The sequence below is a fragment of the Eublepharis macularius genome, chromosome 7, assembly GCF_028583425.1.
Source record: "Eublepharis macularius isolate TG4126 chromosome 7, MPM_Emac_v1.0, whole genome shotgun sequence".
Classification (NCBI taxonomy): Eukaryota; Metazoa; Chordata; class Lepidosauria; order Squamata; family Eublepharidae; genus Eublepharis; species Eublepharis macularius.
This window is the reverse complement of record NC_072796.1, coordinates 49,759,937-49,787,386: the sequence shown is the minus strand read 5'-3', so window position 1 is coordinate 49,787,386 and position 27,450 is coordinate 49,759,937. Positions and strand designations below refer to the sequence as shown.

The window sequence follows — 27,450 nt, the reverse complement described above, 5'->3', positions numbered from 1 at the left end:
ATATTTGTTTTGAGTATACTTCATCACATACTGAGCAACGTGTATTTATTTATTATTTAGTTATTTAAATTACTATTCCGCCTTCCCCACGAAGGGCTCAGGGAGGATTACAGCATATTAAAACACATTAAAGTTAATTTATACAGTTAAAACCATAATGTAGTCTAGGAGATACTTGTAAACCATCTATAGGTCTTCATAAGAATTCTGAAAATCTATTTAAAATATTTACCCTTGTGTCAGCATTAACATTCTTAAAATGACAATGTACCATAAATGCAAAAAGACCAAGGAAGGAGGGATGGAAGAGAACAGTTTCCCTATCTCAAGGATCTGATCTGAATTTTGAACACTGCGCATTTAAAAATGCCAGGGCTCTTGACCGCTCCAGCTTTTAGGATCACACATCTAATGAATCAGAAACTGTTCCTTGAAAATCAAGTGTCAAAGGAGAGATGAATATACAACTCCTAAGGAATTTCTGATGTAGGAACAAATAGACTAAAATAAGTGAATCAGCACAACATGAAAACACACCCTAGCTTCCCTTTAGCAGCGCATATTGGCAAATATTTATTACTGAGCCTGATAAAATGTCAATCTTGCTTCAAACTTTGTCACCTTTACAACTCAGGATGTCAATCTCATATGAGACAATAAACATACTGCATCGGAGTAAGAACACCAATGGCAGCAGATGAAAGGGTGGCACATACCGAACATTTGGGGGGAGCAGGGAAGAGCTGTCCCCACTGAAATTTCTATGGAGGAAATATTACCAGTATGGAAACTGGCAACTTTAATGTCTGTTTTCCAACGGCAGCATGACAACAGATAAGTGTAGTGTTCTACTATGAATACATGGTAAAATGAGAACCATTTACTCACTCTTTATATGGCAGCGATATCCAAACGGGACTCGTAAGCAAGAGGATGACGAACGATCACCCTCTTTAATCTGCTATTTCTGCAGAGGGAGATGTTTAAATACAAAGTTATATTGCTCTTTTTCCCCCTCATTATGTGCCAATATGTCTGCCAAATTACTAGAACTCTTATGACTGCCTACAACTGAATTTCCAAGAATGCTCTGTCCTTTGACTGGCAAGGAAATAGTTATGAAAAACAATGTTCAAGAATTTCCCCCTCATCTCAAAAGTGGTAATGTCTTTTGGATGGTCAGAATATGTAATAGCTATTATACTTCAACTGTATTACTTGAATGTATTTAAAGTCTAAATAATCAAATTCTCTTGTATAGGTTAAAAAAGCAACACCAGAAGCCATTTCAGATTGCCTTTAACATGTGATTTCTAAAGGGATGGTCTTGTCACACTTTTCCATGTCTTAGTCAAGTCCTGTCATAGACTTTCTTTGAAAAGTCTTTAAAAATTTCAACCAGTACTAGCCAGGTTGTCAAACTGGATTCATCCCAGCAAGCATCTTTCACCTGTACTTAAATATCTCACTGGCTTCCAATTTGTTTTCAGGCAAAATTTGAAGTGGTGGTGTTGAAAACCTAAATGGCCTATGACCAGTGTAATCTTAAGGAACACTGGTACTGCACTGGAGGTAAAATGAGAGGCTACCAGGGCTTTTCTCAGTATATATGTTAGTTGAAGAATTCGTTCCCTTCGAATCTTATAATGGTGCTATATTTATTATCATTTGGACACCAGGAGATGACTATCCCATTTGCCAAGTGGTGCTGCCTGTTTAATTATTCTATTTAGTTTCACCACAGCTTTGGTGTAATACAATTGACTGGTTTACATCTTGGGTTGTATTTTTGTTTTCTGACACCTTGTGGCAATCAAGATCGATTGCTTTAACTCATTTTTAATTTGTCAGTTGATTGTTTAGTTTTATGGATTTTATAAAACATTCTGAAGTCATACACACACATTCCCAGGTTGCTAAAAATCTCATAGAAATATGCCCAAGTGGAGCTGCACTGCAGAAAATGTCATTCCCCCTACACCAGGTTGCAATCATTTTGCATCTGAAGGATGTTCCCCTCAGGAACATCATAGGGGTTGAAGCGGGAGAGCTGCAGTGAGAAGGTGGGGGGGGGCGGGGGGCGGGATGAGTGAAAATGGCTCTTCTCCTCCTCACAAGCACACATGACTCCAACAAGTAGGAAGGAGACTAAGGATCCAGCCCCTATCTGCCTTTATTTTATACTGAAACCAAATAAAGGAAAGGAAATATCTCCATAACTTAATGATAATATCAGCACTACTGCCTTTCCCTGGGTACATTACCAAGCCCCTTGTACATCTCTGATCTGAACTAGCCAATAAATAGCTAATCAAAGTCAGTTGTGTACTATCTAATTTCAGCATGACTGAACTGATCCATGCTCTCCTATGCTATTTATTATTTGATACACGTCAAATTAGACACAAGACTTAAGCATTTCAAGTTGACCTAATAGTCCAACTGTAGTATATCAGCTGCTTTAAAATAATGCCATGCCTTTCTTCACCTATCGAACTAGTATTACACTAGTATTACACTTGCAAATGAATCCTCTTTTCAGTTATTTTCAAACTGTTCCAAGAGTTTCTTGGAAATGTATCAGATGTTTCTAGATCTCAATGAGAAAATCAACAATAGCCAATTAGCTATATAATAGCTTGTTACTGCTGTGTACAAATTTTAAGTGTATCTCAGGATGCAACTTCGGTTTTACACAGCATCAGCAAGACTCAAAAGTCCTACCATTTGAAATGGCTGCAGTTTCTAAAATATGCCCCAGAATGTTCTGCAGCAATGCAGGGCTGTCTCAGCAGGCAAGGAAAGGCACTCAGCAGGTAAGCTGACATTGGAAGAAAACAGAAGAATAGCTCACTACAAGCAACAATAACTGTATAAGCTCAAAAGCCATCAGTTAGATACAAATTTGATAATGAGGGCATACCATGAATTTTGCCTTGGTTTACTTACCTTGGTATATAACCCACTACTAGTTAGTTAATTCATTTTTATTTATTGGGAAAGCTTGCAATCCTTTAGTATGCCCAGAAATCAGTTAATGGCCACTTCTGTATGGGAGGGTAGAAATGTTCCGCACAACTTGTGGTTTAGTGTCTGCAGAATCAGTCAAGATTGTTATACTATTTGTTTTATTGCACTTTATCTCAATGTATAGGATTAATTTAAATCATGGATACTAATGAAATCTACAAAATTTAATTTCCTTCTTGCTAATATGCTCTTAAGTTTTTCTGGCTTCTGCATTGGTAAAAGCCTATGCAAAATTGATTAAATCACATGCTGTGGCTATACCAGAACAATATTTACATTATTTTTTCATCAGGAAATTGCATAATTTACAGAAACAGAGACCGCAGTGGGTAAAGGCCAACCAAGTTAAAACTGAATTGACTTGTATTCCCAGAAGAGTCCTTAAAGTATAAAGTAAGTATCTCGTGTCTGAAATGTCCTGTATTAATTTATATTTTTATTTTATTTATGTCATTTATAGTCCACCTTTCTCACTGAGACTCAAGGCGTATTACAGTGTGAGATTAGTACAGTCAATTTAAAGGACATTTCCATAAACAATGCCATAGGGCAGGCTGGCACCTGCAGGAGACCTTGTTCATATGAGCGAAACTACCATGGAGGAACATAGGGAGGGAAGTGGTCCTGTAGGTATGCCGGGCCAAGGCTGTGAAGAGCTTTGTATGTAATAACCAATACCTTGAACTGAGCACGGTAGCAGATAGGTAGCCAATGGAGTGACTGGAGAATGGGGGTGACGTTCACGCTCCTGCTCGCTCCAGATAGCAGTCGCACTGCAGCATTTTGCATCAATTGGAGTCTCCTAGTTAATTTGGATGGGAGACCTATGTATAGTACATTACAATAGTCAAGTCTTGATGTTACTGTAGCATGGATCCAGGTGGCTAGATCGGCCATGTCGAGGTAAGAAGCCATCTTCCAGGCTAGAGTGAGGTTGTAAAAGGTGTTTTTTGCAGCTGCCTTGTTTTTCTAGGAGCAGCACTGGATCCAGTCTAACCCCTAGGCTCTTAACTGCGTCTGCGAGGGTCAGATAAACTCCATCGAAAGTGGGGAGTACAATGTCCTTCAATATCTCTGCCTTCCCAACAATCATCACTTCCATCCTGTCTGGGATCAATTTCAATTTGTTCATTTTTAGCCATTTCACTATAGCTGTCAGGAAGCAAACCAAGATTTCTAATGCATCCTGAGGGGACATGGATAACGAGATACAGAGTTGGGTCTCATCTGCACATTGGTGACATCCAACTCCATAGCTGCGAATGAGTTCTCCTAAAGGCTTTACATAAGGGTTGAATAACATGGGAGATAAGATTGCGCCCTGCAGAACCCCGCAAGATAGCTCCTATTCTGAAGACAGCTGATCTCCAGCAGCAGCCCTTTGAGTACATCCCATGAGAAACGATTTAAACCAGTCCAAGCCACATCTTTTGATGCCCACTTCTGTCTCTAGATGCCTCAACAGGATGGCATGATCTACTGTGTCAAACGCTGCAGACAGATACAGGAGGAACAATAAGGAAGCATGGCCTTTGTCTACATTTAGCCGGAGATCATCCACTAACGCTACCAGTGCTGTCTTGGCCCCATACCCTGATCTGAATCCAGATTGGAAAGGGTCTAGAGCACTAGCATTTTCCAAGATCTGGAGTTGGTAAGCTACTGACCAATCACCAAGATGGTCCTGCTTGTACTGAAGACCAACCTGGAAGACTGAAGCCCAAGTTTGCATGCCACAGTTACTTACTTTGTAGTTCATAGTGTAGCATGCCTTATATGCTTAGTTATGAATATGTTTAGACTAGTTATGGTACTTCACTAGCCTTGCATGCAAGAGTGGAATCCACAAGATTCCAGACAAGGAGTGTGCTGTTACAGCAGAATAGAAATGCCTATGTATTGGCAACAGAAATCAATAGGGAATAGGGTTTGTGCCTTTAAGAACAGACTTATGGGGATTGTAGTCAGATACTCCTTTCTGCCCATCTTCACTTTGGGATGCATGGGACATATGAGCCTTTTATTGACCCTTTCCCTGCCTTTGTCTCACTAATTAATTCTCCCCAACGAGGGATGGAGGAATCCATCCTTTTTTACTGCAAGTATTGAATGGATTTGGCTAATGAATAAAAGTATTTACTCTGTTTGAACCATGTCTGCACTGATATGAACTGTGAGTAGAACTCATTGAAAACTAGAATCTCTAATGTCTGCGCGCTGAAACTTTCCCAGAACCAACTGAGTAGCTGCAATATATAGCATTAGCTTAAAAAATTAAATAGAATATCTAGAAAGCAAAACCTACCTTTATGTTTGTGTGCTGGGTTTAGAACATTATTTGAATGTATACAATTCAAACAACATTAAAACAGTTTATCCATCAATATCAGTAAAACAATGTACCTTTTCAGCAATGCTGTACAAAACTTCATCCATTTTCATACAAGTAGGATCCCAGTCATGCCCAAAGCGAATGACCACCACACGGTCTTCTTCTGAAAGAATGGCCTGGTCTACTTGCCAGCCATTGTGTAAATGGGGAAGCATATACGACATTTTCAAAACTTATATAAGACCTGTTAAAGAAAAGAAGCATTCAAGAATTCATAATCTGGATAATTCTTTAAAAAAATCAAGGCAAGATTTCCTTGTTTGTGTTTTATTTCACATAAACAAATGAATACACATTGTATAGGGCCAACCCTAGAGATGCTGACTGCCATACAAGAAATTTTACAGACTTAGAATTGCCCTCTGTTGTAGAAAATGAGAGTATCTGTTCATTAAATACTATTAATAAATATAATCAATAATATAACTTTTCTAGAATAGTATTATTTTTCAAAGCCAAAGACTATTTTCTGCTTATCCCATGACAATCTCAGAAATCCCTAGTCTACATCTTGTCCTAAAGACCCTAATAAAGGCCACAAGCATTTAATATTACTTTGGGATGCAGGAAGGTCTACCAGCACAAAACTCTTACATCACTCATAAAATATCAAATATGCACTTCAACACTGATTTCCTACTTTCAGTCCTGCATATACAATAGATGATGTATACCAAACTGACAGAGATCATTTTTACACAGTTGTTAGAAGTGCCCACCATTTTAGTGGTGTTTTAAAGTGTTTAAAGAGTAACTGTAATGATTTGCTTGTTTTTAAACCTTTGCCTTTAGACCTTTAGTTCAGCTCCTCCTTACTTTACCTTATGAGGTCCTCATGAGGACCCTGGTCCCAGACAACACTCCTTTTATTTCCGACTTCCTGTTTGGGATCCATAGAGGTCTAACACAGCTCTGGGAGCAGAGCTGACCGGGCTGCCGTTTTTAGTGACCGGCGGGGGCAAACAAGCCCGCGGTCCCCTGTTCTCAGGCGGAGAACAGGCTTTGAACGCTCAAGTACCTCAGGGCGCGTTGATCTCGGGCGAGGGGGGGTTCTGCGCAACAGACTCTCCCCCGTCCCTTGAGGTCCCACCCTAAGACAGGTCGGCCTATATCTCTGTGGCAGTTCTGGCGCCAGTGACGGCTGGCATAAGATCTACATGCCCAAGCATCAACAGGAGGAAAGAAGGTGAAAGAGAACCTGAGTTTGAAGCAGTGATTACAACTCAGAAAGACTTTTGAAAAGGTAAAGATCACTATCTCTTGAAACGGGATGAATTACTTGAAGTAAAGAAGCATTAAAGGGGACTTTTAAACTGCAACAGTTTGATTAAAAGTAGAGGAAGACTCGGCAAGAAACAGATTAGTAAAAGGACTAAGCTAAAAGAAGTAATTAGAGAAATTGGAGGATTGTTGTTCATACCTGTGGTTGTGAGGAGATAATAGACTGTGAGAAAGCTTCTACCATCGCGAGAGCTGCTGTGAGGAGACGGGAAACAGGAAGTACGTAATTGTGATAGAGCTGCTGGAGAGAGACGGCCCTAAGGCAGACAGGAAGAGGGCAATTGCCATCTTTGAAGAGGGAAGGGCACGGGCTTCAGCAGAAGAGGAAGTATGCCATATTGGATTACAAAAATATAGAAAAACCACAGAGAAAAGACGCCCGGCATTTTGGATTTTGTAAGTGCTTTTTTTCCCTTTTGAAACCGGGACATTTGAATTAAATTAAATTAAAGGGACACTTAGCCAAGCGCCACGGAGTTAAGGAAACGAGCAGATTCGTGGGAGCGAGGCAAGTCAAGCCCCACGATGTCGAAAAAAGAGTGGCAGACGGCTATAGAAAATTTAGACAAAAGATTTTCGGAAATGTTAAAGGTCCAGCAGGAGCTGGTGAAAGAGATCAAAGAAGTTAAAGAGACAGTTAAAAGTGAACTGGCAGAAATGAAAAAGGGAATGGAAGCAACACAGCAAAAAGTTAACGTGGTGGAGAAGGTGATGGAGAATCTCTCAGACACGCAACAGATAGATATGAGGACGATGAGGGGCAGAATGGCTATTGCGGAGAGCAAGTATATGGAAAAGCAGCTAAGGTTTCACGGTTTGCCGGAGATGGAGGGAAAGACAGCTCAAGAGCAAGTTGCTGAAGTGTTAGCTGGATACCTGGGGAAGGAAGAAGAAGAAATCGTGGCTATCCTAGATGTGGTGTATCGTATAAACTCAAGATTGGCGACCCAGAGGAAGTTACCAAGAGACGTGATTGTGCAATTTACAACCAGAAATATGAAAGAAATGATTGTGAGCAAGCAATTCCAAGACCCATTGGAGGTTGATGGCAAGACGGTGATTATTATGAAGGAGTTACCTAGATCGGTGTTGCTTGATCGGAAAAAATATAAAGCCTTAGTCCAAATTTTGAAGGACATGAAAATAAGGTATAGATGGGAATTACCGGAAGGACTGGCATTTGAGTTTGGAGGAGTGAAAAAGCGCATCAGATCTGAATTTGAAATGGAAAAGTTTATGAGGGGCAATGAAAAGGACTTACCAGCAACAAGGCTATGAATATGGAATGTAAGGTTATATCTTGGAATGTAAATGGACTTAATTCACCCAATAAGAGAAAAAGTACTTTTCACTGGCTATTAAAACAGAAATGTGATATTGTTTGTTTACAAGAGACTCATATTAGAAAACAGGATGTAAAATATCTAAAACTGAGCAAATTGGGCACTCATTTTGCAGCGGCCACAAAAAAGAAAAAAAGGGGAGTGGTCTTGTATATTAGAGAGGAGCTGCAACCAAAGTTAGTGTTTAAGGACCTAGAAGCCAGATTTTTAGCGGTGGAATGTACATGGAATTTAAAGAAAGTGCTGGTGATTGGAATCTATGCACCTAATGGAGCAAAAGAAAGCTTCTTTGAGGATTTGAGGAAGCAATTAGATGAACTTTCTTACGACCAGATCATTCTTGCAGGAGACTTCAATGGAGTTACAAATTTGGAGCAGGACAAGAAATCAGCAACTGCACAAAAGAAAAGAGGACTACTACCAAAAACTTTTTTTGCATTAATGCAGCAGGAAACTTTGGAAGATGTATGGAGAATACAGAATCCCAAGGGCAGACAATTCACATTTTTCTCCGCAAGACACTCTACTTTATCACGAATCGACATGATCTGGGCCTCAAAGGACTTAGTGTTATGGACTAAAGAGGTGGAAATAATGCCTATGGTAGGCTCAGATCACAATCCAATTATGTGGAAGTTTGGGAAAAGAACTAAGAGGAAAGGATGGAGAATAAATGAGGACTTGTTGCAAGAGGGAGAAAACTTGGAGATGTTGAGAAGGGAAACTAAGTTCTTCATACAATACAACATGAATCGAGAAGTACCAACCAACAAGGTATGGGATACCTATAAGGCAGTAATTAGAGGCATACTAATGGACTTAAACGGAAGAGCCAGGAAAAAACAAGAGGAGAAGAGACAGGAGATTACAGAGAAAATAAAAGCCAAAGAAATACTACTAAAGAAAAGACCAGGGAAGAAGAAAGTTTACCAAGACATTAAAATTTTACAAGAACAGTTGACAGCAATGAATAATAAAGAACTGGTATGGAATCTGAAGAGAATGAATCAAAAGTCGTTTGAAGGAGCAAATAAACCTGGGAAATATTTGGCATGGCAATTGAAGAAGAGAAAGGAGAAGAAGACAATAAATAAAATATGTGAGGATAATAAAGTATATCTGGAACAGACTGCTATTCTACAGACTGCCTTCTACAAATTTTACGCTAAATTGTATAATAAAAAAGAGGTGAATATTCAATAGCGACATATCTGGGGAAAATGAGGCTCCCAGTGATCTCGGAAGATTGGAGAAATAAATTGAATAGTGAAGTGACAGAGGAAGAGATAAGGAAGGCAATACAGTCAACAAATCTGGGTAAGGCGCCAGGGCCTGATGGACTCACAGCTAAATTTTATAAGGTAATGGTCAATGAACTGGTGTCATTCCTAAAAGAAGTGATCAATGGTGTTATGAGAGACCAAAGAATTCCAGATACTTGGAGTGAAGCTAATATATCATTGATCCCTAAAGAAGGACAGGACTTGACTAACGTCAAAAATTACAGACCTATTTCCTTACTTAACAATGACTATAAGATCTTTGCGAAGATCTTAGCGGAAAGAGCAAAGGGATGGCTATCCGAAGTTATTGGGGAAGAACAAGCTGGTTTTTTACCGAATAGACAAATCAGAGACAATTTAAGGACAGTTATAAATGCTATTGAATATTATGATAGGCGTTGTGATAAGGAGGTTGGTTCTTCTTTGTGGACGCTGATAAAGCATTTGACAATTTGAACTGGGATTTTATGTTCGCCACTATGGAACAGCTACAGTTGGGAGAAAGATTTATCAGAGCAGTAAAAGAAATTTACAGAGACCAGAGTGCAGCAATTGTGGTGAATGACGAGGTGACTAAGAAATTGACTATAGGCAAAGGTACAAGACAAGGTTGCCCGTTGTCTCCACTGTTGTTTATAATGGTTTTGGAAATTTTGATGATACAGATCCGAGAAGATAATGCAATCCGTGGAATAAAGATAAAAGACTTTTCCTATAAGGTCAGAGCATTTGCAGACGATATAATGTTAATTGTGGAAGATCCAATTGAAAACATGCCAAGGGTAATAGAAAAAATCACAGAATTTGGAGATTTGGCAGGTTTTTTTGTAAACAAAAAGAAGTCAAAGATACTGTGTAAAAATATGACTAAACAAAAACAACAGCAACTTATGGAAATAACAGACTGTGAAGTAACAAATAAGGTGAAATATTTGGGAATTGAACTGACTGCAAAGAATATAGATCTATTCAAGAACAATTATGAGAAATTGTGGACTCAAACAGAGCGAGACTTGATTAAATGGAATAGATTGAATTTGTCATGGTTGGGAAGAATTGCAGCAGTCAAGATGAATGTGCTGCCAAGAGTGATGTTTTTGTTACAGACAATACCAGTTATTCGGGATTCCAAGCAGTTTGAGAAATGGCAGAGAAAGATATCGGACTTTGTTTTGAGGCAAAAAGCCTCGAGTGAAAATGAAAGTGTTACAGGATGCGAAAGAGAGAGGCGGAATGCAACTGCCCAACCTAAGACTTTACTATGAGGCAATCTGCTTGGTTTGGCTGAAGGACTGGATGATGCTTAAAAATCGCAAATTGCTGGCCTTAGAGGGATACAAAAAAATATTTGGATGGCATGCATACTTATGGTATGATAAAGTAAAAGCGGACTCTATGTTTTTACACCATTACATTCGGAGAAGCCTCTTCACAATATGGAAAAAGTACAGAGATTACCTACAAGAAGGAATTCCCTCCTGGGTGGTTCCTTATGAAGCGATAGATCCGAGAACTGTTGATAATGAACAACAGTGTTTAACGTATAAGGAGATAACACGAATAGAATTTTCTAAATTAAGAATAAAGACGCAAGAAGAGTTGTCTCCAAATTATGACTGGTTTCAATATAGACAGCTCAGAGACCTTTATAAATCGGATTGTGCCAAGGGAGGGATAAGAATGGAGAACTCGGACTTGGAGGAAGTAATTTTACAAGAAGACAAAAAGGAAATTTCAAAGGTCTATAAAGTGTTGTTAAAATAGTATACTGAAGAAGAGGTAGTTAAGGTGCAAATGGTGAAGTGGGCTATAAATTTTAATAAAGAAATAACAATGGAGGCCTGGGAATATTTGTGGAAAAATACTTTGAAGATTACGACATGCACTACATTAAAGAGAATGTCTATAAAATGATCTATCGTTGGTACCTGACACCAAAGAAAATTGCGCTAGGGAATGTGAACACGTCTAATAAATGCTGGAAATGTAAAAAGCATGAAGGATCTTTGTACCATATGTGGTGGACTTGTGAGGTAGTCAGGCAGTACTGGGGGGAAATAATAAGAGTAATAAGTGAGATTTTACAGTTTCAAGTCAATAAGAACCCAGAACTCCTGCTACTGAACTTGGGAATGGAAGATATTCCAGCACAACATAGGACATTGCTTTTTTACATGACAGCAGCGGCTAGACTTTTGTATGCGCAAAAGTGGAAAGTACAAGAAGTGCCAACTATCGAGGACTGGATTCACAAATTGCTGTACATGGCGGAGATGGATAAACTGACAAGAAAACTAAGAGACCTTGATCCAGGACAGTATAACACAGATTGGGAGAAGCTGAAACAATATTTGGTGAAAAAATGGGAGGTGGGAGGAGAACTGTGGCAGTTTGAAAATTATTGAAGAAAAACAAAAGAAGAGAGAAGTGACTATACCGGGGGGAGGAGAGTTAAAGAAGAATTACTAAGCAATTATTCTATTTGATTATTCTATACAGTATTAAGTAATAGTTATTATGTGATATATAAGAATAGAAATTAATTAATTAATTATGTTGCTGGCAGATAGGGGTGTAATTGAGAATTAACAGAATTAAAATTCATGAATACAAGAAGGGGGGGAATGAGAAGTAGCATATAGAATATAGGTTAAATTGATTGACTTATGCTGGAGGTATTTTTGGTTATAGCGATATTTAGAAATGTGCAGAACATGGGTCAAATTGATTGACTTATGTCGAATGTATATGGTGTTTATAGGTATATTTAGAAATGTGTAGAATACGAGTCAAATTGAATGACTTTATGTTATAAAGATAAGAGATATAAGAGGAAGTAAAGAGTAACATATAGAGTATAAGTTAAATTGGTTGACTTATAAATGTATTCATCACTTATGAGTACTCAAGTTATGTATAGGGAGGGATAAATTGTTTGTCCCATATTGATGACATTAGAATGAATAAGTTAGAGTACAGGATATTGAGAATATTACCAGTATTATTACTATTGAATAATATGCCAGGAATGTATTAGTTAGTTGATAAGTGAAGGGAAATTGACTTAGCACTGTGTTATAATAGACTAGCTTAGAAGAGTGTGAAAGTATATGTTTAATTGACAAAATAAGTTGAAATGAGTAGGGGAAGAATAGACAAAGGGTTGGAAAACTGTTGGAAGTCAACAAACGGGGGGGAAAGGGAGGGGTTAGAACTGGAATATTAAAGTAATTTGATTGTTATAAATGACAAAATATTTCTAATTCCAATAAAAAATTTTTTAAAAAAACACTCCTTTTATTTCCATTCACACAGAGCTTCAGGTATTCTTCACCCACCCTTATACTGTGAGAACATCTTCCCCTTTGGGGTTCGTGTGACCTACATATTGTTGCCTTCCTGACACCCTCAAAAGGTTCTCATTGCCTCCAAAGGCTTTTACCTTTCACTTCTTCAGTTTAACTGGTAACATATGAAGGCTTGTTATAGATGGTAGTTTGACAGAATGGTCAACATGTGCGGGTGGGTCTGAGGTAAAAAAGGATTTCCCCCCTTAAAAATAGAATTCATTTATAAGAACATAAATAGGATGGCTGCCAAGCTTTGGTAAGCATATTGGTTTTGGAATAGTTCTTAAGCTTGGCAGTTTCAAGTATAATTATATATTCTTCAAGGTATTTTCACACACTTAAGTCACACAGAGAAATTTTCCACACAGGTCTTCACTAACAGAATAAACACTAATCCACATAGATTCACTCAGGCCTTTCCACACAGCTTGCCTGAACTAGATAGATTAAGGTCCCACTCAGATATACACTTACTATTTCTCTCATGCACACCCACAGATTGCCTGACTTAAGACAGAATTTCTCAGAACACCAGCAATTCTCTAAAATAGGCAGAATGAGACTCCTTTCAGGCTTCCACTGTTTTGATTAGAATAGCCTTTCTCCACCCAAAAACTGACTGAAAACCTCTTTCCTCAGCTCTCTGACTAAACACTGCTGTTCACTCCACTCCCTGAGATACTGCTGCCATCCAGTCAGATCACGCTCCATTCATCCATCCAGCCCCTCCTTCTTTCCTCAGAGGCCTGCATTTAAACTCATAGCAACAATATTTTTAAAAATAAGCAGAAATAAATTCCAAATTAAATTAAATACATTACATAAAATGCATTACAGTAACCAGTCCTTGGTGAGTAATCTTATCCACTTTTAGCAGGCATTTGGAAAGAAAACATATTCCCCATCCTGGTTTTAGAAGTGTAATTTATGAGTGCTCCATTTTTATTTTACCACTATATCCCTAAATCACGTGTCAAGTGTTATGAAGAAAAACAACAAAGGCTTCCAGCTTCTTAATAATTAAAGAATGAATTGTGGCTCAAGTTCTGTGCCCAAAATAAATATTTGCTTTCAGGTGCTATTGCAAACTTCTTCGCCTCTTGGATTCATGCATGAAGATGATAATACTACTTATACCACACTATTACAAAAAGCTGCAGACACAAGGAGATAGGAATATTCAAACACGGACGAGTCATGGTTCAAGATCATCTGCACACCACAGCTTCCAAACTGGGGGACCTTTCTTGTGGAGAAACATAGTGTGTTGCTGTAGTCAGAAGACTGAGCTACACATCAGCAGCCCTTGGTTTAAATCTCATGCATTCAAGCTGTTGAACGGTTGAACAACGGTTAGAATCCCCTACCATAAATATCGGGTTGGATCTGATGGAACAAGTCAGCTAGCACAAGAGTTATTGTGTAAGTGGAAACACAAGAAAGCCATCTCAAGGGACCCTGCATCAACATGACTGAGCAGCACTTAGCAATTATAACATTAGGGATTATCTTACTTATATGGGTTATTTACAGGTAATGACCCAAAAAAGTACACATGCTCCCTGACCTGCTCATCTATAGCCCAGCTTTCTCACTGAGACTCCGTGCTGATTATACAACGTAAAACAATGTACCTATGTTCTACTGAAAAGGTCCAAGCTCTGAAAATAGATTTTGGGGTTTACCCAAACCATCACCTGCATGTACGTTTCTACTCCATGCCTATCTGCCCTTTACAAGCGACCACATCACTTCTCCATTTTCCCTTCTTAGCCCTGCCCTCGCCACCCTGACTGTATTTTCCCAGATCTAAGCAAGAAACCTTTTCTATAACTCCTCCTCCCCTTGTAAGGTCCTAACCACTTGTGTATGTGAAGTGCTGTCAAGTCGCAGCTGACATATAGCGACCCTGCTGGGGTTTTCGAGGCAGGAGACTAACAGAGGGGGCTTGCTATTGCCTGCCTCTACATAGCGACCCTGGTCTTCTTGGGTGGTCTCCCATCCAGGTACTCATCCGCGCCGTCCTTGCTTAGCTTCCCCGATCCCTCGAGGTCGGGCTAGCCTAGGGCACCGAGGTCAGGGCCCAGCACTTACCGAAGATAAAACAACATTCGTTATAATGGTCCTTGCAGAAACCGCCGCAGCCACGTGCGCGCCTGGGACCAAACCAAATAGATGATGGGTGAGTGTTTAAAACAAACAAAAAAAATCCACACACACCCCCAGTGGCGCCGCCAAGTAGCGTCACGGGAGGAAGTGAAACTCGTTTGACTGTCGAAAGTGAGGGCATTTCCGGAAAGTTCAAACTTCAAAGAGGAAAGCGAATGAACGCTGGTAGTTCACACTTCCACACGTTATAATGGGACTGGTCCATTACAAGAAAAGTAAGGGGGGAGGGACTAGATGGGCGCTTGGCTGCCGAAGGGCGTTTATCTTTGTTCAAAACGGATGAAGGAAATGGTTTTGTGAAAAGTTAGTCCCGAGAGATTTTGTCCTCCTCATGTCTTATTCGAGACATTCTTGCCTGCAACGGGACGCTCTCTTGGACCCAGAGCGCATCCTGCAGAAAGAGGAGCGTTGATTACTCTGCTCTGATTGCTTTGTCCGCCTTTTCTGCCTCCGCGCTCTACAATTTTGTCTGGCAGAAACAGAAAGCGGGCCAACCTCACTGGACGAGGGGGACTACACTTCCCAGAAGCAGCGCGCATGCGTAGAATCCTCCCCCTCCAGTTACTGGCTTCTGTGTCGGTCTTGGGACTCGCCGTCGGACCGTGAAGGGTTTCTCCCTTTCTAACCTCTTTTTGCGACGTCCAGCCTGGTGGAGACGTCCCGTGAACTCGAAAGCGCGCTGGCTTATGTGCCATTTGGCTGGTCCTCATAACAACGCGGATTTCATTCTTGGGGTATTTTTGACACCTTCAAAAGAGCCTCAAAACGAAGGAGGGAGGGAAAGAGGACGCGGGGGAGCCTGGCTGCTCGCGAAAGGCGTGGAAACGCAGTGGGTTTTCTTAATGAAAATGAGGGTGTCGTTTTTTAGAAACGACCTTTCTAGTATAATGCCAGTACTTATTTCGACTATTGCGCGATCTCCATCCCCAAAGCTCGGGCAGGGAAGCAAAGCAGCACAGGCTCGTCGAAACCTCGCAGTCACAGACCTTCCCCGACTTAGTTCATCCAGATGCCCACAAGCCAGGTCAAACTCTTCAGAAAGATGCTCCCAGGCTGGGAATTGGGTGAGTCTGCAGAGGGAGGGAGGAGCAGCCACCGCGAACGCCTCTTCTCGCCCCCCTCCATCCATCCGTCTAGCTAGGGACCGGTGGGTGCTTATTTGTCATATTTATATATTTAAAGGTAAAGGTCCTCTGTGCATTACTGTGCATTACTGACCCATGGCGGGACGTCACATCACCACGTTTTCTTGGCAGACTTCTGTTACGGGGTGCCATTGTCTTCCCCAGTCATCTACACTTTACCCCCAGGAAACTGAGTACTTTAATAATAATAATAACATTCGATTTATATACTGCCCTTCAGGACGACTTAATGCCCAGTCAGAGCGGTTTACAAAGTATGTTATTATTATCCCCACAACAAAACACCCTGTGAGGTGGGTGGTGCTGAGAGAGCTCCAGAGAGCTGTGACTAGCCCAAGGTCACCCAGCTGGCTTCAAGTGGAGGAGTGGGGAATCAAACCTGGCTCTCCAGATTAGAGTCCCACACTCTTAACTACTACACCAAACTGGCTCTACTTTATATATTTATCTTTTTTTAAAAGGGTACAGGGTAGGGTGGAGGGCACCATCCTCTTCTGTCACAACAACAACCCCGGAAGGGAGATGAGTGAGGCTGATAAAGGCTTGTTGTGGGTGGTTGCCAGCCTCCAGGTGGTGGCTGGCGATCTCCCAGAATTACAACTAATATCCAGGCCATAGAGATCAGTTCCTCTGGAGAAAATGGCTGCTTTGGAGGGTGGCATGATACCCTGCTGTAGTCCCTCCCTTCCCCAAATCCTGCCCTCTCCATCTCCACCCCTCAAATCTCCAGGAATTTCCCAACCTGGACCTGGTCACCCATCTGGATGAGGGACACCTGAACTCAGATCTACCACTGAACATCCCCGTCCAACTCCCAGCACTCAGATTGGTTGGGCTCCTCCTAGACACAGCTGTTATCGCATTCAGTAGAGTTCATTACTAAGACTGTGTTCATAGGATTAAACTGCAAATATTAAAGGTTTTTAAAAATCCCTTCTTTCCACTTTTAAGGCCGTTCAGGCAGTTTGTTACTCTGTTACACAAACTGATTCTGAAGGCTCTTACCTTTCTCTAGTAGGCCATTAAAAATTTCACACTATTTGCAATGTAATTGGTGAAGTTTTGCGTTTTTTAAAAAAATTAGCGTGGTTACATACTTACAAAAAGTAGTTTCAGGGCAGTTACATGTTATATCTTGAGCATGACCTCAAGTGGAATGGAGACTAATGCTGTGGCACAAGGAAATACTTCCTTCCGTACAGTGAAATTGCTGTGGCAATCAAGGGAGTATTATTTTGTTGAAAAGGCAGCTGATAAACGGGCAATGATTAACAGATCTGCCCCAGCATGAGTATCTTCAGTTACTGTGAACTGAACTGAAGCTGTACTTGGGAGAACATGTGCAGAATGCTTAGATAAGAGACTGGATTTCCATTCAGGCAGAGTTAAGCCAGCTCAGAGTTTATGTTCAGCACTCCAGAGTCTGCCTGAGTTCAATGTCCATATTTTTGTGATCGCTCAAGTTGAAATAGTTCTTCTAGGTATGCATGTGATTCTTAACCAACTGTGTGTTGACATTTAAAGTATTTGGACAATAATGTTGTGAGCAAAAGCATTAATAGCACAGCCTGCTCACCTGACTACTGCCTAGGGGAAACTGGCTGACAGGTATTTGTCTAAAAGGACAAAGAAAAGTGTTACTTGCCTGCTGGGCTACAGGACTGCTCAAAAGAATGGTGGGGGAACAGCACTAACAACTTGCCAGGGCAAGGTTATTACTAGAAAGAAACAAAGGGTCTTGCAGAACACTTCCTGTTGATAATTATTGTCTCAATTTTTATGTAGTTCATTAGTCAAATATATGCAAACAAATTTGATATCCCAATACACAAACTATACATGGGGAAGAAAAAAAATTGACAGTCACCTAAAAAATAATGTATACAAATGCAATTCTTTTTATAAATATTTTCACGTAATTAAGGATGAAAAAATACCATTAAGATTAGTGCTCATTACACTTGATGGAGGAAACAAACAGCTCAGTCCACAGTGTCCTACAGGTAGAGTCTCTAAGTTCCGTATTAATTTCACTTAGACGCTGAAGATATTGACAAATAACCACATCCGGCTTGTTTCGTGTTCTATCCACTTCCTCAGGGGCCAGATGTTTCTCCACCAAAGGAACACTGTTCAAAGAATCACCACAAACAATCTCTTGTGCATTCTTACTCAGCGCACATCAAAATGGTCAGTATAACCACCACACCTACAAGCTGACTTGTAGGGTGGGGGGACCCCTTCGGGGGACCCTTTACATCTTCATAGTTCCACCAATCTGCAAAGAAAGAGAAAATACAATTCAAAAGGATTATTTGAGGGTCACTATTCAACACACTTACCTGTAACTGTTGGTTCCTCTGGTCAGTGGAGGACAGCTTGTGACAAATTGTTTCCATTCCTGGATATAGAGGGTCAATTCCGGAAGTGGTTATTTGTCAATATCTTCAGCGTCTAAGTGAAATTAATATGGAACTTAGAGACTCTACCTGTAGGATGCTGTGGACTGAGCTGTTTGTTTCCTCCATCAGATGTAATGAGCACTAATCTTAATGGTATTTTTTCATCTTTAATTATGTGAAAATATTTATAAAAAGAATTGCATTTGTATATATTATTTTTTCAGGTGACTGTCAACTTTTTTTTTCTTCCCCGTGTATAGTTTGTGTATTGAGACGGTTATTACTGGGGAAAGCCTCTTGTGTTTTGTAACAAATTTGATGTACCAGATTGTATTGTTACAAAGGTGACTCTGCTGTGATGACAAGTTATTAATTAAAGCCGAGTCTATAATGAATAGCTGTAAAGATTTCCTCTGGGTCACCAAATTAATAACAAGAAAATCAATGTAATGTGTTTTTGTTAGGTCAATCCAAATGATATAAAATTACAACTTTTTTCATCAATTGATAGTCTCTCGTCCAAGGCTTGTCATCTGAATTGGATGTTTTTCCTTCCTTTCAGCTTCAGAAGCTGACACATACATATATAAAAAAGGCTACAGGAACTGACATCTGTGATTCTGGAAAAAGAATAGCATATTAAATTTGTAAAAGAAGCTCACACCATCTGAATCAAACCTGCAGATACAGCCATAATCCTCATGTTACCATTAACTGTTCAGTCCCAGGCAGTTTTCCTACATTACACAATTAATGCTTTAGGTTCGTAAAGATGGAAACCGGTCAGATTCTGTTCTAATAGTGATGCTCCTTTATCAAGTGTTTACCTGAGTATAAATATATCTGCAGAGGAGACACTAATTGCAGGAGATTTGCAGTAAAGGCTAATTAGTGAGCAAAACATATTTACAGTTTCTGTTTCTGACTGAATCTTTCTCATCATCCCTGTTTTTCAGATATGGGGGGAAAGGAGTTACCTGGTGTTTTGATCTTTGAAATAGGAGGAGCAGCTGGTATACTGGAGAGCCACGTGGAGTTCCTCAAGACACACTTTAATCTCATCACCATGAAGGAATTTCAGAAAAGCAAGGAAGAGTTGCATGAAAAGATCAAGTCTATTTTTGTATTTGATGGCAGACCACTCATTGACCGGCAGCTTCTTGAAAGCTTGCCAAACCTAAAGGTGGTTGGAAATTCAGGAGTAGGAGTGAATCATTTGGATTTGAAACTGATTTCTAGCTTTGGAGCCAAAATAACCAATACTCCACATGCTGTTTCTGATTCCACAGCAGATATAGGCATGGCCTTAATGCTGGCATCTGCCAGAAGACTAGTGGAAGGTAAATCCTTTTTGCAGTTTGCAGAAGCTATTCAAACAGACAGCAAGCTAAAAATGCTTTCAGGCCTTAGTTATCTACATTCAACATGTTAGTCATCTGTCTCCATGCTAGTTTAGTCCTTTGTCCAATAGCGCTGTTGTGCTTCAAATGTTTAGTACATATTTGAGTGAACAATACAACACAGACTGTTCCTCTTCTGTGAAATGATGAGTCCGCCTTTCCTGTGTGCTTCTCCTGCCACTTACAAGGCTTTTCCGCACATTCAAATTATTCCTAATTTTCTTAGCAGTCAATCCACACGCACTGAAATCAGTTTCAGTACTGTTCTTCCACACAGCTGCCCTCCTTTTGCATTTTACAGTTGTGGTTTAGTTTTTCCCTCAGGTGCCTTAAATAATCAGGATTTTCAGGCAAGGGTGATGTCATCATCAGTGACATCATCAGAAATGTTACAATCTGCCTTTTTTGCATATGCTTATATTGCTATATTAATACAAGGACTGATTTTTTAAAAAATATAGAAAGTGAACACACTGCCAGTTTTTGCATGAGAAAGCCTAAAAGGGGAGCAACTCTACTACCCATACCTAAGCCCCCCACTCCCTTCGCCACCATCCAAACCACAGAGCCTTGTCTGGGCTGACCCAGAACTGGAGGCCAGCACTGGTAGGCAAACTGAATTCTGTTGGTATGGAGCCTAGAGCAGCTGTGGCTATGCGCTTTTCAAAGCATGCTGCTTTTCCTGGTGCTAGAAGTGGCCACCTTCCCTGGGCCACTAGGGCTTTTCCATTTTTTAAAAAATCATTAATTTCATATCAATATATCAACCTACTATTTTAGCAATAGGTGCAGCAGGTTCTCTGAATTCCCAACTTTCATTATTTAACAAAATGATAGCCCCTTTCCCTTGCAGAGATGTAAGGGAAAAGGCATATCTCTGCAATGGAAGGAGACTTACTTTTTTAAAATGAAAGCTGGAAAGTCAGAGGACCTGCTGCATCTTTTGGTACAATGGTTGGTCAATATATCGAAATGAAACTGATGATTTAAAAAAAGATCAAAAACTGAACCAGGAGGAGGGGAAGGAAGGCAGCGGGGAGGAGTGGTTCAACAATGTTGAAGGTCCAGTCTTCAAAAGTGGAATGAAGGTGGGTGGGAGTGGATGGGATAAACAAATGCATTTATGTGTCATATTGTTTAATGAAATGTTCTTGAAATTAACTGTACTAACTCATACTCTAATTTGCCTGGAGTGTCAGTGAGAAAGGTGGACTATAAATAACATAAATAAATCTCTCAAGAGCTTTGGCATGCTGCATTTCCCCCTTTCCCGTTTTCACTGATACCCAGCTGCTCTCATCCTTCCATCATCTTGGAAGACTGTGTAGTCCTCCTCTAATGGTTTTTTGACATTTTCCCCACTTGGTTAATTTACTATGCCCTATTTTTTTGTGAACCTGGGGAGTGGCCAGGATGGGTCGAGTCTCATACCTTGCCTTGGAGTTGCCTGATTTTGTTACTTTGGTGAGGCAGCCTGTCTCATTCATCTACATAACCCCGCCCCCCACCAGAATTCTAGTTCAATAGAATATCTCTCTACTGACCCTGAATCAAGGCAAATAAAAACATTTAATAGAAAGTCCAGCTATTTATCTTCTTGATAAAGTTAGGCCTTTAAACTGGCATTTTAAGAGATCTTCCAAGTCCAGCAACGTAAGTGGGACCACACCAGCTTGCTGTTCTTTCAAGTGATTTCCCCTTCCTTCATGACTTCTTTTAAGTGTATCCTAAATAAACACTTATTGCAGTTGCAATAACAGAAGCATCCTTTATTCTTAAGTGTATGGTCTTTTAGCATTCAAACAAGGAGCCAGTTTGGTGTAGTGGTTAAGAGCGTGGGACTCTAATCTGGAGAGCTGGGTTTGATTCCCCACTCCTCCACTTGAAGCCAGCTGGGTGACCTTGGGTCAGTCACAGCTTCTAGGAGCTCTCTCAGCCCCACCCACCTTACAGGGTGTTTGTTGTGGGGATAATATTATACTTTGTACACCACTCTGAGTGAGCATTGTCTTGAAGGGTGGTATATAAATCAAATGTTGTTATTAATGAGTGTATTTCATTAATGAAATAACTGGCAATCTTGAATAATTCAAATTTGCCCTTGCTTCTTGTTGATAATTAAAGTTACTCAGATCAAAGATTCATCTAGTTCTGGTATCAGCTCTCCAAATCCATGTTAGATATTTTTGTAGTATGCCATTTGAGAGCCTTTAACTGGTTGTACCAGTGACTGAAATGTTTTGTTTGTGAAAATATTATACTGGGATCAATGTGCACTATGTGCAGCTGAGTTATAGCCTAGTCTTATGAGCTTATTTCTATGAATTCCAAGTAGAAATAGTTCTAATGGTGAATCCTGGAAATTTGATGTGAGTTGTCTTTTAAGTTTTCAAGAACATAGATACCCATTTATCATAAATGGAATAAACAGGTTGCAAAGACCAGCTCTTTATTTCTTACTCACCATTGTCTGTTTTGTTTGTTTGTTTTAGGTTGTCATATTGCAATGTCTCCACAGACCAAACATTTTGCTGTTGATTGGTTAGGAGTGGAAGTCACCCGGGCAACCCTTGGTATCATTGGGATGGGCAGCATTGGGTATAAGGTGGCCAAAAGGGCAAAAGCTTTTGACATGAACATTCTGTATCACAATAGGAACCGCAGGTAAATGCGTGCTAAGCGTTTATAGAAACAATTTTTTTTTAATTCTTCAAAATTTTAAGGGTTGGGTTTTGTGTTTTAAGTCTACCTGCAGTGTATTAGTCAATCTGCAAGTGATAGGAACTGTCAGGTTCAGAATGCTTTCTTCTATGTTATAACCAAAGAGACTCCATTTTAATTCTTTTAGTATTCTGAGTGCTTCTTTTACAGGTGCCAAGACGTTCCCTAGCAGCTATCTCACAGAAGAGGAATGTTTTGACTACAGCTTTTCCAGCCTTGGGAAACTTTCACTTTCTCAGCCTCAAGCGGCTTGTTTTGAGAACTATGGGGGGAGGTTGAGGCCTGCTGGGGTTTGATACTCTGTACCTTGTTCTTTGCCTATCATTCGTAACAATACACGTGTACCAGCCAAGATATTGCATCTTAGCCAGTGGACTATAATGGTTGCCTTTTTCAGTAAATCTTTTGAAAACAACGGACTCTTGTCTGATTGCAGAAGATAGTCTGGATTACAACTATTATTTAGCCACAGATCTGACAGGAACAGGAAAATTAAATATCTGCAGTTGATGCTTGGGACCTATTTTCACATCATCTTTTAAGGTGGAAACGTCACTGCAACATGACTCTTCCTGATAGCAAAAAAGTAGTAGTTTTTCTGGATATGGTAATTTCGTATTGGTTTATTCTCCCCACCCCCACCCCCACCCCCCCAGTAAAATGTAAACCAGTTTCTTATGACTGTTTCTATATTAACCACCATTTGCAACAACCCAAGTGTAACGTACAAGCTAAACATCTGATAGACAAACAGCAGAATCAAATGGTTTTGTCTTCTTTTTTAAAAAGCTACTTGTATTGGTTTTACAGTGGATCTAGAGAAGATGCTGTATGGAACAGGGAAAATGTTAACAAAAAAATTAAGTATTGGTCTATTTATCTCCCAAACTGGTAATTAACACAAAAAGTATAGGGCACACATACATTTTTATTGTACTGAAATACACTGATGCTTCAACATTAGTATTTTCATAAAGAAAATATCATTGCCAGGCAGAAATCTATGTTGATTCCCATTATCCTAAATTGATAAATGCTCAGTATCGGCCAACATCCATTAGTGATGATTTCTGAAATATAGTATCAGAAATACAATATCAAAGCAGCACCTCTAATACTTGTATATGTGTTGCACCTAATAGGAAGGGGTTGCAGTGGCTTGGAATACTGCCTGTTGGTCCAAAATAAACAGCTGTAGAAAGGAATTGGCAAAGAGCTTGCGTGGTAAAGGGATTTGCGTGTCAGACTAGGGCCTAAAAGACTCCAGGTTCAACTCACCACTCTGCCACGGAAGCTTGCTGGGTGATCTTGGGCCAGTCACACACACTCAGCCTAATGTATCTCACGAGGTGGTTGTGAGAATAAAATGGAAGAGACAAGAATGATATAAGCCATTTTGGATCCCCATTGAAGAGAAAGGTGGGGTTTAAATGACGTACGTAAATAAATAAATCTCCTTGACAAGTATATGTTTCTCAAACAGATTGAACTTTAAGAGTCACCAGTATTATTATTCTCTTATTCTTCCCTCCAGAAAAGAAGAAGAAGAACGGTTAGTTGGTGCTACTTATTGTAAAAGCATAGAAGAGCTGCTCCAGCAGTCAGACTTTGTGATGCTGGTTGTGAGCTTGACATCGGAGACGTACAAGCTCATTGGTAAAAGGGAGCTAGAACTAATGAAGCCCACAGCTATTCTTATCAACATCTGCCGAGGTAGGATATGTGCATGCCTGCAATGTAAACGCTTGTTTTTCTGCGGGCGGTTGTTTTCAACAATCCAATTTTGCATGTATCCCATCCTTTCTCATAATTTTGTGTATGAGTGTATGTGAAATGTGCTGCATTGCAACAGTTTTAGCAAAATATGAGTGCAGTCAGCAATCTCATCATAAGTGTCAAAAATTAAGCTGGCTTCTCTCAGAAACAAGGATATAGAAAAAGGCATTCCAAAGAGATGTTCTTGTCTCATTCTTCAGCCACAGAGCAGTGTTTTCATACAGACATGTCCTTTAAAAGCCCATGAGGTAGTCTGGTCAGATCCTGGATGGGAGACTTTCTAGATTAGAAACTCTTTATGAACCCCCTTGAGTTTCATATGTACATTTAAATATACTGAAGAAATGAACATGGGCAGTTCTCCGTTTTCATTATTAATGGATTTGCACACTTTAAAAAAACCTCAGTTTAGTCTGATAGTAAAAAACCCAGCCCGTGTTCATTTATTTAGGTCCTCATTTATTTATGTACTTTGTTGTATCAGTAAAACACAAAAATGTTCGTAATTATTAAATGTTCATAATTATTAGAAATATGAATGCATCAATCCTAAGCACACATTTGAAATTGTCCTATTGGAATTTACTTCTGAGTAAGCATCTACGGTATTACAATATACATTAGTAAGGGGAAGGCTTTTTTAAAAAAATTGTCTGTGGTCTTAGTGATCAGTTACTTACATCATTTTGTTTGTTTTACTGTTTTAGGGTATTATCCAAATTAGGATCAATACTTGTATTACTTTAAGTGCAAAATTCCCAGCAGTCACTTGTGAATGATGCAGTTATATATGAAGACCCATCGTGAATCATTCTTGCTTATATTCTATAGTTGGGAATTGGTTCTAGTTTACAGAAGCAATATTATATTCCTTAGCTGTCTTCTGTTAGGCAGAGTAGGTAAATAAAGTGCAGTGAAGTCACGCTGTGCTGATTAAAGTGGTTAAAAGGTTTATTTAGGAATTGCATACTTGAGAGAAAAGGGGAGAGATAGAAATAGTTCCTTACTATCTGACTACATCTTAGAGAAGAGTGATGCCAGGAGAGAAAAGAAGCAGGATATTGCCCTGTTTAGCCCAATAGGAGACAAGACAAGGAAATGACCCCCAGGAAACAAGAGAGATGCCACCCTCACTGTCCTAACTAAATGATCCTTGCTGCCTTCTGTATGGAAGGCTCTTCTTCCCTTCTTCCTTCCTTCTTGTTGTACACCAGACATTGCAATTTCCAACGTCTTCTAGGCTCTGGTTCTACTCCACTAAAATGCTTTCAGAATGAGTTCACCCAGGCTTACATAAGAAAAGGGAAGAAAAACAAATTCTTCATAGTAAAGTAACGCAATCACTAATCACATTGTAATTGGCACAGCTGTGGATTTTATAACTTCCTAATCTAGCTAAACAAAGCAAGACAGTGGGAGAATTAGACCCCAGTCCACAGCTCATTCACTTATATTGTAGCAAGGTCAAGGAGTTGAATAGAACTACAGCAAGATAAGAAATTTAAGCATTGCAGTCACAAAACTTTTGGAGCAGTCCATATTTTGGATGTTAAAAGCCCATGTATAAGGGGCTCATTTGGAAAAGCCCTAACATTCTGAAGAATGTTGTATAGCTGCAACTCATTTATTTGTGAGAAAAAGCCATTGAATGCTGACATGTACTTCCAAGTAAAGATGAATAGGAGTCTTGTAATGGATAGTCAACTTCTATAAGGCCTGTTTATCTTGTTTTTTGACATTATAATTCCCTCCATATTAGGTGCAGTAGTTGATCAAGATGCTTTGGGAGAAGCACTCCAAAATGGGATCATTAAGGCGGCAGCTTTGGATGTGACAGACCCTGAACCATTGCCAAGGTAAAGTACAACAAACCTCTGATCATTCTTTTATCCTGAATTAATAGCATCAGGCATGAAACACTGTGTCTTTCATTGCCCATACTCTGATTAAGGGTGGAGTGGGAATACTTTGTTTGGCATTTTCTGGAATACAGAATTCAGACAGCATAGTCCTAGAACAATCTATCTAGAAATGCTGCCATGCAAACAGAGTGATGTACACTTTGATTCAGAGGACCAGTTTTCCCAGATAAGAGTAATCCTTATTCCATGGGTTGATGGCATCAACAGAGGAGACATTTAATACATTTCTGTGCTGCCTTTCCACCCAAATAGGGTCTTCAAGGCCACAAACATTAAAACGGCATATAAAATAAAGTATATACAAAATAATTAAACAATTCAATAAAACATATTAAAAAACACACACAACACAATCAATGAGGAGAGTTAATAAGAGATAGTGGAGGAGCACTAAACAAAACAAAAATTCTTTACCTACTGGTGGAAGACAACAATAGAAGGAGACAGACAAATCTCCCTGGGGAGCAAATTCCAAAGTTTTGGTGCCAAGACCAAGAAGGCCCTTTGTTAGGCTGCCAATCATCTAGACTCAGGTGGAGATGCACCTGAAGCAGGGTCTCTGAAGATGACTGAACAGATAGGTTCATATAGGAGTGGACAGTGCTTCAGGTATGCTGGACTCAAGCCGTATAGGGCTTTAAAAGACAATACCAGCACTTTGAATTGGGCCTGCCCTGGAAGCAAATTAGGAGCCAGTGTAGATGGAGCAAGTTTGGAGTGATATGGTCCATATGACCATGTGGAAGTGTAACATTGAAGACCATGCAATGGAAGTAAACACCACTTTTTAGGAATGTGGAATCTCTTCCAGTGCATTCATGTGACTATGTTCCTTATTAATTGATCTGCATATCCCATGCCAGGTCAGCTCTGATTATTCTGTTTTGCCTTCCTTGCAGAGACCATCAGCTACTACAGTTGAAGAATGTTATTATAACTCCGCACATTGGAACTGCTACCGTTCAAGCCTTGCGTATGATGACAGAAGAAACAGTAGAAAATACTCTGGCTGTTCTGAACGATCTTCCTATTCCAAGTGAAGTGAACCCCAACTGAACCCCAACTGATTGTGATAAAAAAATAAATAATCAGTGGCCTATTATCAAAAGGACATTACAATAACAACCTGTTCCGATCATGGTTTCCCATAAAGCTCCCGTTTTGTGGCTATTTTCTGTACTTATATCATTATAACTTTTTAATAAAGTTATTTGCTTTGTGGCCTTTTAGCACAAA

The 27,450-nt window shown here is 39.8% G+C and overlaps 2 protein-coding genes and 1 long non-coding RNA gene across 8 annotated transcripts in view; 2 read left to right on the top strand and 1 right to left on the bottom strand.

Annotated features, from left to right (window-relative positions):
• Positions 1-5,084, top strand: part of LOC129333398 (uncharacterized) — a 6,417-nt gene extending 1,333 nt beyond the window's left edge. Inside the window, exons 2-3 of the long non-coding RNA XR_008597419.1 lie at positions 3,342-3,423; positions 4,484-5,084. This is a non-coding gene — a long non-coding RNA (uncharacterized LOC129333398). The remainder of the gene's footprint in view (positions 1-3,341; positions 3,424-4,483) is intronic.
• The window catches only part of TXNL4A (thioredoxin like 4A), a 21,188-nt gene extending 4,021 nt beyond the window's left edge, over positions 1-17,167 (bottom strand). Inside the window, exons 1-2 of one of the 5 annotated variants that reach the window (XM_054985022.1) lie at positions 17,091-17,167; positions 5,434-5,606 (exon numbers count right to left, since the gene is read on the bottom strand). In XM_054985022.1, the coding sequence (XP_054840997.1) occupies positions 5,434-5,586 (153 nt within the window). In that variant the 5' untranslated portion in view covers positions 5,587-5,606; positions 17,091-17,167. Of the gene's footprint in view, positions 1-888; positions 968-2,724; positions 2,794-5,433; positions 5,607-14,773; positions 14,913-17,090 lie in introns of those variants that run through there. The other 4 variants (XM_054985023.1, XM_054985021.1, XM_054985024.1 and 1 more) reach the window with 4 other exon arrangements.
• On the top strand, positions 15,054-27,450 carry LOC129333396 (probable 2-ketogluconate reductase). 2 transcript variants are annotated; one of them, XM_054985019.1, is made up of 6 exons: positions 15,054-15,912; positions 19,352-19,735; positions 22,288-22,459; positions 24,051-24,229; positions 26,052-26,148; positions 27,114-27,450. In XM_054985019.1, the coding sequence occupies exons 1-6, from the start codon at positions 15,858-15,860 to the stop codon at positions 27,268-27,270; spliced, it is 1,044 nt and encodes a 347-aa protein (XP_054840994.1). In that variant the 5' UTR covers positions 15,054-15,857; the 3' UTR covers positions 27,271-27,450. The 2 variants fall into 2 exon arrangements, with proteins under 2 accessions (XP_054840994.1, XP_054840995.1); XM_054985020.1 differs by having other exon boundaries at positions 15,057-15,582.

Bases quoted from the DNA above. Each gene is read 5' to 3' on its own strand.
- LOC129333396 (XM_054985019.1), top strand. From the start codon at position 15,858: ATGCCCACAAGCCAGGTCAAACTCTTCAGAAAGATGCTCCCAGGCTGG. The intron at 22,460-24,050 runs GTAAATGCGTGC...TCTTCCCTCCAG, and splicing joins TATCACAATAGGAACCGCAG to AAAAGAAGAAGAAGAACGGT. The intron at 26,149-27,113 runs GTAAAGTACAAC...CCTTCCTTGCAG, and splicing joins GACCCTGAACCATTGCCAAG to AGACCATCAGCTACTACAGT.